The sequence below is a fragment of the Diachasma alloeum genome, unplaced genomic scaffold, assembly GCF_001412515.2.
Source record: "Diachasma alloeum isolate Michigan unplaced genomic scaffold, Dall2.0 Dall_scaffold_00213, whole genome shotgun sequence".
NCBI classification, from domain to species: Eukaryota; Metazoa; Arthropoda; class Insecta; order Hymenoptera; family Braconidae; genus Diachasma; species Diachasma alloeum.
In genome coordinates, this window is record NW_021680378.1 from 482,935 (window position 1) to 496,764 (window position 13,830).

At 35.5% G+C, this 13,830-nt stretch overlaps 3 protein-coding genes across 6 annotated transcripts in view; 1 reads left to right on the plus strand and 2 right to left on the minus strand.

Moving 5' to 3' along the window:
• Positions 1 to 1,591: 1,591 nt before the first annotated feature.
• On the minus strand, positions 1,592 to 4,959 carry LOC107037054. Of its 2 annotated transcripts, none has more exons than XR_001460802.2 (5): positions 4,842 to 4,959; positions 4,658 to 4,777; positions 4,312 to 4,452; positions 2,980 to 3,718; positions 1,592 to 1,728 (listed from the first exon to the last, which is right to left on the minus strand). XR_001460802.2 is itself a non-coding variant. In XM_015255375.2 (5 exons), exons 1-5 carry the CDS (start codon positions 4,887 to 4,889, stop codon positions 1,714 to 1,716), a joined length of 378 nt encoding a protein of 125 aa, XP_015110861.1. In that variant the 5' UTR covers positions 4,890 to 4,959; the 3' UTR covers positions 1,592 to 1,713. The 2 variants fall into 2 exon arrangements, 1 of the variants encoding a protein (XP_015110861.1); XM_015255375.2 differs by having other exon boundaries at positions 3,665 to 3,718.
• A 3,750-nt stretch (positions 4,960 to 8,709) lies between these two features.
• Positions 8,710 to 10,574, plus strand: LOC107037052 (peptidoglycan recognition protein). The gene is made up of 4 exons (XM_015255373.1): positions 8,710 to 8,811; positions 9,321 to 9,534; positions 10,166 to 10,284; positions 10,396 to 10,574. Exons 1-4 carry the CDS (start codon positions 8,754 to 8,756, stop codon positions 10,572 to 10,574), a joined length of 570 nt encoding a protein of 189 aa, XP_015110859.1. The 5' UTR covers positions 8,710 to 8,753.
• A 186-nt stretch (positions 10,575 to 10,760) lies between these two features.
• LOC107037048 (cytochrome P450 6k1) overlaps positions 10,761 to 13,830 on the minus strand; it is a 9,883-nt gene continuing 6,813 nt past the window's right edge. For 2 of the 3 annotated variants that reach the window (XM_015255366.2, XM_015255365.2), the window contains exons 5-7: positions 12,825 to 13,046; positions 12,493 to 12,744; positions 10,761 to 10,946 (exon numbers count right to left, since the gene is read on the minus strand). In XM_015255366.2, coding sequence (XP_015110852.1) covers positions 10,777 to 10,946; positions 12,493 to 12,744; positions 12,825 to 13,046 — 644 coding nt within the window. In that variant the 3' untranslated portion in view covers positions 10,761 to 10,776. The remainder of the gene's footprint in view (positions 10,947 to 12,492; positions 12,745 to 12,824; positions 13,047 to 13,830) is intronic. The other variant, XM_015255367.2, reaches the window with a different exon arrangement.

Below are 13,830 nucleotides of genomic sequence, written 5' to 3' on the forward strand. Positions count from 1 at the left end.
ATGAGCTGGGGCAATTATCTTTATCAATCTCAATATTTTGTTTACATTTTGATTCCTCTTTCTTCAATCAATGAAGTATTTGGAATGTTCAAGATTTATCCCTGGAAAACAGGTTTTTCTTGCGAATGGATGAAATTTTTTTTAAAATTTTTTGTAAAATTTTCTAGTACATAGTTCCTGCGATGTTCAACTCGAAAAAATTGAAATTTCGTGAAATCAAACAGTTATTGTTGCTTTCGTCACCAACATATGAGGATAGAAAAACTCGAAAACTTATAGAAATGCAATGATTTCAATCATTTAGAATTTTTTCTGGAAATCCATAGGGAAATCCATACCAACTTTTGGGTGGTATTGTCTTGGGATATACCTTAAGGAAGTATTACACTCTTTTCGCCCAAATTCACGTTTTTTGAATTTTTCTGGCAAATTGGCGATCGGATTAACGTGAAAAAATATACCGCTTTTGCGTTTTATTCCTTAATGATTCACGAAAGTTCATAATCGTGCAATCATTTTCCTGCGTTTTTTCTAAAACTTCTCAGAAATTCACAAAACTTAAGAAAAAATGCAAAAAAAGGATTGCACTACCATGAAACTTCGTGAATCAGTCAATAATGATAAAACGCAAAAACGGTATATTATTTCGCATCAATCCGATCAATAATTTGCCAGAAAAATGGAAAAAATGTTAATTTTGAATATATTTTCGATTATTTCAGAAACATTTTTCGGGCTATTTTACATGAATGGTACAATTTTTTATTAAAAAAATTGAAAATTGTTAAAAATTAGCTGTATAGGAGTTGCATTTCAAAAAACTAATTCGTAATTGTTATTGCACACATTTTTTCCAAAATTTTGAAAAAAAACACTTCTATAGCTGAAAAATTGGAGTCTCTGGACTATTTCTAACATTTTAAGCGTCTGCGGAGCAAACGAATAATAAACAATTAATTCTTTTTCAATTCAATTAATTCCAAATTTCACAAAACAAATTGGCTCATTAATTTTAAAAGTGAAAATCGTTATCACGGAATCTAATTTTACTTCTGTGACAACATTCTTCGATTGAAATGTCAAGTTTATTATAATTAGTGTCATTATCACCATCTACACTACCGCACGCATTTCGACATCGATCATGGGATTACAAATTCATTCCTACCGACTATCGCCTCGAGTTTATATCGGCTATTATATCGCCGGGTAAAGACGGATACGACTGCTTAATCGGATCTTGTTAAGAACGGTGTGACGCATTGGATAGTATTCCCTCGTTAACAAAGTCTCTCTCGGATTGTAATATTAGCAGGCTGAATCATTTTCTCCTGTTTCCGGGGGATTTTCGTGGAGATGAGTATCAGCTGGAGGAACAATTGCTCACCTTTTGCACGAGAGGCACGTGGAGAGGGAAACAATAGAGAAGGAAGTGATAACGCGAGCTGATCGGAGAGCATGGGTTGTGCAATTCAAAACGAGGGGAAAATTCTGACTTTCCGTGATTTCTTCATCAATTAGTAGTGACATTTTCACTCATTTTCAGGGAAATGTCACTAATATAAAAAATAAATTGACTCTAACAAATTAATTCTAATTAATTGTTATTCTAATTACAGAAATCCAAGTATTTTGACTACTGTTGCTCCAGTGAAATGGTTCTCCACTTTTGTATCGGAACATCAGAGGTTTCATTTGAGTCCCGTTTGACCCTCAATATTTGGACCGCTAGAAAACATTTTGAAGATGTGAAAAAAAATGTAAAGTTTACTTTTGGAAGAAGATTGATGGAATAATTTAAAAATTTAAATTATTTCAAACTACGAGCATTTTCTATAAGTAATATATAAACAATCAACTTCCCATTATAAAAATCATTTGTTCGGAATCGTAACAAATTTATTCATATTCAGAATTTTGCCAGAAATCAATTTCATTCCTAAAAAAAATAAGGCACTGCCCGATGTGTTAGTGAGAAATGGTCAAGTGACTATTCCCTCACTCCTGTTGCGTCAGGACCGTTGTAAGTGTTGCAAAGCTAGCGTGGCCCTCTGCATATTTTCACATGATACGTAATAGAAGTTCTGATAGATAGTCAACAAATAATGAGAGATAAAAAAAGAAAAAAAGCCAATTGGCTGTAATCTTGATACAGCCGATAAATTTTTGACGTGGATACGTCTAGGTGGAAACTGATCCATGACACATCAACACATCCCAACACAAACCACATAGACGCGTCCACACCAAATTTATTCAGTTCATGCATTCATTTGAATTTTGTAAATCTCCCGAAATCCCCTCGAAATTTCTAGAAATTTCGGGAAATTTCCGGAATTTTCTCGAAATTCCTAGAAATTCTCTGAATTTTCTCAAAATTTCCAAAATTTTTAAAACTGATCAATTCTGTGCATGATAAACATGAGAGAATGACGAATATCAAACAAAAACAAATGAATATGAATAGAACCAAGGAATAAGCAACATTCGCTAGGCTGTTCCTTATAGTTGTTTCATATTCCTTATTTTTTTTTTTTTGGTTCCATATGTATACCCTCTCGGGTTTTTACATTTTATTCCCTTCCCTATCTGCGTTACCATGGGCCGACTTACTTTGTCCCCAACTGCACCCCATTCGGGATTGGACTGCCAGGGAAACCATGGAAAACCTCAGTCGCGCAGCCGGCCGATAATGCAGGGATTGCACTGTGTCCATTGGTCACACTGACTTAATGGGCACAGTGGTTCTCTACATTCGTGCCTAGCGACTGTAGTCCCACGCAGTTTTAGGTGTGCCTAAGCGGACACCCATCCAAGTACTGGGCAGACTGAACGCTGCTTAGCTTGAATGACCGCCGGAGCCACACACTCCCCGCGTGGCCACTACAGCCTTCATATTCCTTATATTTTCGGTTTGTGTTCTGACCCTAACGCGTGAAACAAGGAATAAGTATCACTGATTACAGTTCCCATTCTTACCAATAGCTGATCTTGATAGTACGTAATAGTTCGCATGTCTGTCGCCAGATGGCATTGCGGAATAGGTGGATAGATAGCCTATATGGATGAAAAGAGGAGTTTGCTGGGAGTCGTCAAGTGGGACAGTTGTTCGTCTGTTCCGTTCCAAAGGATATCTATCCCAACACCTGAAATATCCTATTCTAACATCTATTCTTTAATTTTCTTTCTTCCTTTCTTTTTCTCATTCTTTCTCCATCATTAATTTTGACGCTCCAATAATTAATAGTGGTCCTAGAGACCACCAGCAAACTCCCAACCAGATTAGAATTAATCGAACATCCGATCAGAGGTGATTAACGATCCGAATTGAATATTAATTTTGAGGTAAGTTAACAGAAGACTTAATTTTGAAGGTGATTAATCTTTTGAAACAAAAGTGATTGTGAAGTGAATTTCTTATGTGCTGACATTGAACTGTATCGAGAAATTGTGTTATAGCGGCAATCTTCAGCAACAGCATCAACATAAATAACTAACGAAGTCGATAAATAATCAATCAATTAAAGAATTATTAATTGATTGAAATGTAATAAATCTTCGCAGATGCTCATTGTTTATGCACGCGAACATGTAAAATCTCGTCGTCCTCTTTCATCAGTGTCAAATAAAGCATATCATCATTTCCATTTGTTAATTCCGATACCTTGGAGCACACATCGTCGGAAAATTCATTCACCTCCTCAGCTTGATACTTTCCCTAGACAAACGAAATTAACATGAGTGAACACAGATTCCTGGGAAAACAAGGAAATGAGAAAAACCTGAAAATTTATGTCGAGGAATTTTCAACGAAAATGTCTCAATTGAAAAAGATGTACAGAATTCTGAAATTCTGCTGATTTTTTCTATAAAACAGTTTCCACTGGACATTCTCTGTAAAAGACGAATCGTCGAAAAAGGAATTAAATTTTCAATTGAAGTTATATAGAAATGGAACAGAATTTCCTATCGAATTCGTTGGGTTTTTCAATTAAATTTTTTCGTTTTTACATGGAAAATTTTAGAAAATTGCACGGAGAAAAAAATACCAAAAAATTACTGTGCTGGCACGGTAAAATGGGTTCATTTGGACGAACTCGGAAAAATTAGCGTGCCAGCACCGGAAAATTGGCTGTGGAGTACACGAATTTTTCCCGGTAAATCCGAGAAAAATTCCTGTAGTGCGCAGCAAAAATTCCGGTCTTGGCATGGTAATTTTTCCAGATTCGTCCAAATGAACCCATTTTGCCGTACACACACAGTAATTTTTTTTGTATTTTTTCTCCATGTGTGGAATTGATGATTGCTCACCTCAGTAAAGTCGCAGGATTCAACTCCTAGACTAGTGTACAGTAGATTTTTGAAAGGTTCAAGATTTTCATTCTCGTCGCACAAGGTCCCAGTGATTTTGTTACCGTTCCACATACCGTCCTCTTTAAAAGTCACCTTCATCTAAAATAGTACATTTCGATACGAGGGGGTATTAATGTATTTCATCACTAATACGTAAAGTGAATTTTTTCGCACGCTTCGTGTGTGCAAAATCCCACTTTACACAGAAGTGGTGGAAATGAATCATCAGAAGGTTCGTTGACTCCTGGATTTGAACAATACAATTCAATTATCCAAGTATTGTTATATGAAATTACTGACAAACCTTCAGCCCCTGTAAGTCCTCCCGTACATTAACAACCCACTGTTTGGCCTTATCCTTATTTGCGTCAAATTGATCTTTGGGAGAATATACACTCCCGGTTTTGAATTTGCACGCTGATATCTGAGGAGAAAGAAACAAAGAAAATTGTTGAATATGAGTATCAAATTGATGTTTCAGAATGTACCTCGTGAAGGGCGAGAGTAGTGACAGCAGCGAACAATAAAAAATTCATGGTGAATTTTTAGTTTTTTATTCCTTGAGGTATTGCTTCGCGTGATGTCCCAGCAATAGTGATGAACACCAGTGGAGTTATTGTTCTTTTAAGCGATCGAAAAACAGGCCATCGCAAATTGCTTTCCTATCAATAATAACTGATAGTGGAAAGTCCTCGGGCTGGTGAGGCAATTTCAAAATATTCCGTATGTCGCGATACCGCGATAAAAATTGAAAGGGTCTAGCCAAATAAGAATGGTCAATTGGCCCCCGACGAATTTCACGCTGAAAATTTTTTGACATATTTGTCATTCAAAAAAATAATTTTGTGCAAAATTTCAGATTTTTATCCCAACCCCCTGATTTTTAACAATTAAAAAACCTCTTTTTCCGATATTTTTTTTTTCGCATACTCAAACGCCGTTGAAAAATCTGAAAAAATTCTCAAAAATCGGGAATACTCCAAGCTATGTGGAATATTTTTTTTTTTTTTTTAAAACGTTTAACTATATTTTTTATCATCCAATCTTTTTTAAAAAAATTAATTCAACCATGGAGAAAATTTTCTACCACTTTGTCAAAATTTGAGGTGTTTCTACTTTCAATGTCCTTCAAATTAAAAAAAAAAAAGTTCCAAAATTCCATCTGCAACGTGTTGAAAAAAAATAAAAACTATAAATTTTTGCGTTTTTCGTAAAAATTACTAGGAAAAAAATTTCTCCCGTCAATTAAATACTGATTATCGATTATTTGGCACCGAATAAGATGATTCCATACGAAATCTTTCATTTTTGTTCCAAGTTCCTAATTATGAGTGATTAAGAATTTTCTTTTTTTCTCAGTTAAATTTTTTCTCTCATATTCCGACGTTGTTTCGAAAGTGAAAAAAGAATCTCAAAATTTACCAACACTCTGCAGTATGAGGAAGGAATTTTTCTCCTGTTTGGCAATGTTAAATTATATTTTTCATCCCTCAACCGCCTTCTCAAAAATTAAGCTCAATGTGTATAAGTTTTTCTACTTCTTTGAAAAATACAAGGTGATTCTACTCTCAAATACATTCCACTTGAAAAGTCTTAAAATATAATTTTCGTCTCTTTTTGACTCACGAATCCATGAGCCAATAATTTCCAACAACACTCGGTTTCAACGTCGGTAAAGAAGAACATTTCAAGTGGCGTCGAAAGTGGCAATGCACGGAACTAACGTTGAGAAGCAGAGCTAGAGTCTCTAGACTCCCCGGTAATTCTTCGATTCTCTTCAATTCATTTCTTCCTGAATAGAATTCGTTTCTTCTCTCTGTGACCGGCGATAAACCTTTCGAAATGCAATTGGGTGTAACAACTTCCATTTTTTTCGTATCATCGTGTTTTCATTCAGATATTTGAAGTATAAAGGGAAGAAACAATTGGAAAGGGTGTACATAATCGTCGTGATAGCTCCTAATTCACGTGGAAGTGTTATCCGGACAATTGGCGTGGATGCAGGAGAATGCTGAGGGATATTGGCAGACGCGTAGATAGTTTGGTTATGGTGGAAAGGGAATGGACACCAGCCCAGTGTTTAACCTGAAATCTAAAGTAACGCCCCTGCTAAGTAGAACGAGGATAGAAGCAAGGTATGTGAAAGAAAATGGAAAGATTTAACTGATTCTGGTGATAACCGACGAACGCGTGGAAAGCTGAGTGACGGTGGAGAGGGGTATTGTCTCTGCGGAAGCAAAAGAGGGGTATGAAAATGGCAAGCTACATGGAAATTAAACAAAACGGGAAGATTCGTATTGAAATTGGGAAAGCTTTGCGAAGGAAGTGGAAAAACTCTCATCAGACAACTATAGGACTTTCAGTTCGGAAAAAGTGTCGCAATTATCAATGTGTGTGATTATTGTTATTACTGCCACTGTGAGATCTATTGTATGTTGTCAACAAAATGTACAAAAGAAGAAATTCATATACTTGAGAAATAAATTATTATTATTATGAGCTATTTATATAAACCTAGTTATTTGTTATTATTTATTGTTTATCAACTCTCCGTTAATCGCGATTGACCTAAAAATAACCGCGATCACTTCGTAAACTTCTTCCGAAAAAATGTGGATTAACCCATTGAACAGCCTCACAGTACCTCCACTCTTCACCTCTTTGCGGTAGTGCGCGTGCGCAGCCGGGCCTTTCTTATGGCGCTCCAAGGCATTGAGGGGCTCCCTACTCTTCTCACACCGATACGTTTCCTGACTTACGCTGTTCAATGGGTTGAGCGAATATCGCTCTACGGGTTATTGGGAAGTCTAGCACTTGAATACTCTATCTATCGGACCGGATAGGAACCCGTGTACGTAGATTGCGATCCCTATCTCTCCCAAGGAGCTACTGTCGAGTGGCGAAAATGTAAACCCGTGCAAGTAAGTCCTTGACCTACGCCCCGCCCCTATCAGACTTCCCAATAAGAGGCGAGAAAAAAGAGAAAAATGTCAGAATGGAGTTCTGGTTATTCCCAAGGGCCTAGCAAGATCATAAATTTCCTCATAATTTTATTTTCACTCCGAGAAAATTTTTTGTTATAAAATTTCAACAACGTACAGTTTAGAGAATGAGTTTTGTGTATTCACGGTGTATAAATGAAAAGAAAAAAATCTGCTATTCTCCATCCAAAAGTATTCTTTTATTCATCATGTTTGATTCTATGATAGAGCAGCAGATTCAACACAACATAATGAAGTCCATAAATATTGGATTAATTAAAAAATAAATAATCTTCGCAGATGCCCATTCCATATGTGTTTACGCTTATAAGCGGAAAAGTAGACCAGGAAAAAATAGAATAAAAAAAAAGCGATGAAAAAATCTGAAGGATAGCTTGAAAAATTTGTTCCTCTTCTTAGAACTCGATGAAACGAGTTGAAGGTGATCTGAAGAGGATAAATAATTTTAATAAATGTTCAAAAACATGATGTGGTAGTCGGTTGTGGGCGCCGCCATCTTGCTTGGTTACTCCTCCCGGCCACCAGGATATTTACAGTCCATCTGCTCTCTTCTTCATCCAATTCCGCTTTTAGAAATTGTTCCACCTCATCATAAGAATCTATTACCGCTTTCCAGCTATGTGCCTGCAATGAAGGAAATTACGTGGGTTCGGGAGAAATGATTGATCAGTGAATCGTGAAATGGTCTCGAGACGGGCCGAATGCAGCCCAAGAACAGCCACAACCGCATATAATGCAGAATTCATGATGAATTTATCCTTGCGAACAGGTGGAGGTACGAGGTAGTCTGAAGTTTAGTTGGAACTGATACTTTTTACTGGAGAAATAGCCGTCTTATTTTCTACCTTATCGCACCGATATCACCTTGTACGTCGGAGAGGAAATTACATTTTTTCGTCCTTGACGGTGTTATGCCTGACCAAAAGACATTCGTATCACTTGCCATAGTGTCATTATGAGATTTGTCTACAGCAATGCATTGTAAATAAAAGTGAAAATAAATAAAAAATAATGAGAAAGAAAGCAAATGAAAATAAATTTTGTACCGTTATTGATTGAAAAATGATTTGTTTCATTTTTTATTTTCATTGCTCATTAGTATCGCAATACAATAAAAAATATATTGGTAATATATTGCCAATATTTGGTATCATTATTCATTATGAGAAAAATAATAATTAAATTTTTTCATTAATCATTGATATTGTAATGAAATATTAATAATGGACATTATTTTCCTACCGGTCCCTGCTGACAGTACGCCTCAGTAGTTATTATATTTCGATTTTATCTCATTGGTATGTTTGATGCAACCCTCTGAGATGACGAACGTTGAATGTCATTCAGTCGTTGATAAACTGTGATGAACTCTCAATCGTTCTGAAAAACAGAGTCATCATGTGGATAATATTTCCATGTCTCATAATCCTCTCCAATATCATATTAAATTCTCCAGGTGAATATGCATTGATTGACTATTTCCTTCTTCATTCTTTTAAGTAAATAAACAGATTAATTTTTCTTTCTTCGGCTAGTTTCATTCAATAATTCAGTGCTATTTTTATATCCGTAATCAACATAAAAAGACATCTTAATTTAAGTTGTCGATAATCAACACAATTTGTGTACATCCACATGAAAAGGGCCCACTTTGTCGCATTTATTTTGCGAGATATTCACATTTTTGTGTTCACACCTTCCATTTAAACCAATGTTAAACTGATGTTTTGATCTATACCGACATTTTTCATACTATCGTGTTAATTTTGGGCTCAAAATGTGATCTCCTCACTAAGATTATCATCTAAGATTATCACTAAGATTATGTTTTCATGTAGACGCCTAAATTATGAAAATTATGAAAATTACTATTACACATATTTGATTTATTGAATTATTTTTCATAATTTTTATAATTGGGAACAATCGATAATTAATTTTTATGGAAATGGTTTTTAATTGAAGCAAGTGCAACCGATTGTCCAGCGATAGTTGCTCGAGCGCAGTGGCAAGCGAGACCATCACGTGATGATAACTTTCTTATCACACCAATTCCTTATGTTTTCATCCATCACACTGTTACACCAGGCTGCCAGACATTCGTCGCGTGCACGGAACGACTTCGCAATATTCAGGACTATCATATGGACGACTTAAATTGGCACGACATCGGTTTTTCGTGAGACAATTTCTTGAATTATGCGAATTAATTTGCTTAACGATATTTCCGACATTCTTTTCAATAAAGGCATCATTCAAATTAATTGTTTAGGCTAAAAAGCTGAGTACGGACACAATTTCAGAATTTCATCATTTCATTTATTTAATAAAAATTATGAGAAAAAAAAATTACCTGAAGTTTTTGAAGGTATCATTTTCAAACCACAAAAAACAGACAATTAACAATTCTTTATTTAGAATTGAGACAGAATTTGACATGATAATTCCGTTAATTTCATAAAAATTATGAAAAAAACTCAAAGAACATTTAGACATATAATATATAATATAATAAATGAGCAATCCACAAAATTTCACTTTGAATTTAAACATAATTTGTCATAGATAATCGAATGAAAAAAATCAGGAAATATTCTCATTTCAGAATCATGATAATTTCGTTAATTTCATAAAAATTATGAAAAAAAAAATTAGAAATCATCGGAACGTTGTGAAATTATTATTATTAAATTATAATAAATCAATAATTCACAAAATTTTACTTCGAATTTAAACATAATTTGACGTAAATAATCAAATGAAAAAAAATCAAGAAATATTCTTATTGCAAAATCATGAAAACTTTCCAGATTCTTCATCGGAGGAGATGGAAATGTTTACGAAGGCGCCGGCTGGAATAAAGAAGGGGCGCATACATATGGATACAATAAAAAGTCGCTTGGAATTGCATTTATTGGATCTTATCAACGTAAGGATTGAATTTAAAAAATCATTAGAATAGCATTAATTTTTGTCAGTCCTCGCCTACTTAAGGCGAATGAATTTTATTTAATTCTCTTAATGATTTTCCCATTTTTAGGGGAGAATGCAACTCAGCAAATGGTGGATGCAGCCCACAAATTGATCGCCTGTGGCAAGGAAAAGTCAATGCTGAGACCAGATGTCAAGGTACTGGGGGCCAGTCAAGTTACGAGTACTGTGAGCCCTGGGAGGAAGTTGTATCAGCAGATTCAAGGGTGGCCCGAATGGTCCTCATAACCTTCCCTTTGATTTTTTAGAACTCAAATTTTGAATGGAATCAGTTATTTTTTATCAGTCCAATTGAAACTTGTGCATTTTCATGAGAAGAATTTTACTCTTCATTCTTTCAGTTGTGCGTCAATGAATGAATGTAATTTCATAGTTAAAAAGGATTTTTTGAATAAATTAGCAGACTTATCGGAATATAAGTATATTTGGTTTATTTCATCAATTTTTTCATGTTCAAGAATATTCCGTTTTTCGGGATTAAGAGAAAGGCTTTCTCATCGATTTCGTAATTCTTATCAGTTTTTTCACACACTTCAACTGCATAAGATTTCAACACAGTGATGAGTCCAGCTTTGACTTGTACCAATGCGAATCTCGAGCCTGTGAAGAACAAAAAAAGAACTCATTTTAGAGACATGAATTAAGAGGTCTCGGGAGTAAAAAAAAGGAGTGAAATGTGGGAAAAACTTGGCGCCAAGAATTATCAGCGCAAAGGGGAAGAAAAAATGTGAAGGAGAGCTTGAGAGATTCGTTATTTTTCTAGGGCAAGAGTGTCCGCGTGCGCCGTGTGCCTCTTCAAGCCATGTAACGGCTTTTAGTTTAGCTACATGGAGAGAAATTTTTGATAAAAATTATCCTACCGTTCTATAAAAGTGGATCATGAGTCATCGTTTCCTGATTTGTATCCAGAAATTTAGTAAAAATTAATATATGATGATCAAATTTTATTCTACGTTAGAGAAATTTTATGGTGACGCATAATAAATTGTGCCCTTCTAGTCCAATAATTTTTACTCTACCGGCGCAGTAATTTTTATTTTCATCAGGATAAAATTTCTCTAACGTAGATTAAAATTTTATCATCATGTATTAATTTTTACTAAATTTCGGGATAGAATTGAGGAAACGATGACTCATGATACACTTTTATAGAACGGTAGGATAATTTTTATTAAAAATTTCTATCCGTGTAAGGTTGGTTAATGATATTTTATGATTATTAAAATATAAATGAAATGGATAAGTAAATAATCTCTTGTATATCCCACGAAAGATTCCCGGGTGGAACGCTTGGTGATGCACGCACACCACAACAAAATGGTGAAAAGTGGGGAACCCTTGGCACCAGAATAGGTTAACCCCAAACTGTAGGAAACCGTATCGGCGTAATGGCTGCCAATCACAGCATGCCGAGAGGTGGGTTAGTGAGAAATAATCACGTGACTATTCCCCCACTCCTGTCGCGTCAGGACCGTCGCAAGTATTGTAAAGCAATTGGGGCCCTCTGCATATTCTCGCGTAATACTTAATAGAAGTTTTGATAGATAGCCATTAAATAATGAGAGATAAAAAAAGGAAAAAAATGTCAGGGATAAAGAGTCAGTGCCTGAAAAAAGAAAAAAGAAAGAAACTTCATTGAAAACTGTACGTGGAAGTCCTGGTGAATACGTGAAGCAAAGAAAGATACCTTCAAATTGTGAAATGAATCCAGATGATTTGTCAGCAAAGAAAAAGAAAAAATTGATGAATAGCTAGAACGAAAATGGTCTTCAAATATTGAGAATTATCCAGTGCAACCAGTTATTGAAAATCGAGGTCCTGTTCATGATTTGGAGATTGACAGCAATGAGATGTCTTATTTTAAATTGCTTCTTTTCTTCCTTAAATTTGTTTCATCCTATCTGCCAATAAATTCTTTTTAAAAAATTTTATATTTGGAATTCATGTATTCAAACGTGCGCTTAATGCTACGGCACTGTTCGCACGCGCGTTACTCATCCCCTTCCACGTCGAACGTCCGGCCCCCGTAGCTAGTGGGGATAAGATTGCGAGTCAGACTGAAAATAGCTTTTCAGTCTGACTCGCAACTGACTCACAGACTGACTGTTAATCAGACTGAAAATAGCTTTTTCATTTGAATTTCTACCGATGCAATTCCTGGGCCCATCACCAAAAGGCAGATAGCACATATCAGGATGTTCCTCAGTACTGTCTTTTCCGAATCGCTCAGGACAGTATTTCTCAGGATCGGAGAAGTATCGGGGATCCCTGTGAATCGCGTATATTGGCACCATGATCATTGTTCCTTTCGGAATTGTTAAATTGAAACCAGGAAAGGTGTAGGGGGCCACTGATGTCCTCAACAAGACGGGAATCGGTGGATATTTTCGCAGAGTTTCTGATGAAAAATACAAATTCTCTCATGATCATCAAACAACGGGGAAAAATTATTCCTTTGAACAAGGTATTGTCACAAACCTTTGATGACGCTATCGAGATATTCCATTCTTTTGATACTCTGATATGTCATTTTCCCGCCATTTGTCGCCAACGTCTCATGAATTTCCTCCCGCAACTTCTCTTGAACCGAAGGATTCAACGCTAATTCAAAGAGTGTATTGCTTATAGCACCTGCAGATGTCTCAAAGCCACCGCCAAAGAATATGAACAGTTGTGCTGCTAATAATTCATCAGTAATTTCTGAAAAAAAAACAATTGATTTTTTTTATTGGAATTTTTTAGTTCTTATCTTTATTTTTTATTGTGTGACGTATTGAGCTCGATCAATACGTCGATTTATTTAATAATTATAATTATTATGCCCAAAGTGGTGGACGATGGGAATGGGAAACGAGGTTTCTCCAGTTCAGGGTGCTGAACTGTTTGACTGTGTAGGTTTCTATACAAACGAATGCACAAAACCGTATTAGTGAAGAAAACCGTGGGATTGCTTAGGTAAGCATTTTGGGACTTTGACGAGTTTGGACGACTCGGGAAGCACCAGAGTACGTCAGAGTCCGATCAGGAGCGAAACAGAGCGGATCTCTGAGCTCAGGCCTTCAGCCAACCAATAACAAAGTCGAGTCAAGGTCCCAAAGTCGAGTCAAGAACCGCGTTATACCGACTCATTAAACATTACCGTGTATAAATTAAAGTTAATATATAGTTATTTTACCAACATCAGTACGGTCGGTTTAATATCGTTAACCCTCCCTCTATCCTTCACTTATCCCTCCGATTGAGCGAACCACCCGTGAGCTCAACGAGACTAGCCGAGGTCGGAGTGAAACATGAGTTATTAAAGGACAAATTAACTCATTTCGTCACAATTGTTTCATTTCTTTATTTTTTTATTGGAATGTAGCGCCTATTTCCGGTTCTCTGCATTCGCGTGCTATATATATATATATATATATATATATATATATATATATATATATATATATATATATATATATATATATATATATATATATATATATAT

Excerpts from the sequence above, each read along its gene's own strand:
- LOC107037052 (XM_015255373.1), top strand. The coding sequence starts at position 8,754 with ATGTGGATAATATTTCCATGTCTCATAATCCTCTCCAATATCATATTA. Across the intron at positions 8,812-9,320 it reads TATCATATTAAATTCTCCAG|CAAGTGCAACCGATTGTCCA; the intron begins GTGAATATGCAT and ends TTTTAATTGAAG. Across the intron at positions 10,285-10,395 it reads ATTTATTGGATCTTATCAAC|GGGAGAATGCAACTCAGCAA; the intron begins GTAAGGATTGAA and ends TCCCATTTTTAG.
- LOC107037054 (XM_015255375.2), bottom strand. The coding sequence starts at position 4,889 with ATGAATTTTTTATTGTTCGCTGCTGTCACTACTCTCGCCCTTCACGAG. Across the intron at positions 4,778-4,841 it reads CTACTCTCGCCCTTCACGAG|ATATCAGCGTGCAAATTCAA; the intron begins GTACATTCTGAA and ends CTTTCTCCTCAG. Across the intron at positions 3,719-4,311 it reads AATCCTGCGACTTTACTGAG|GGAAAGTATCAAGCTGAGGA; the intron begins GTGAGCAATCAT and ends TCGTTTGTCTAG.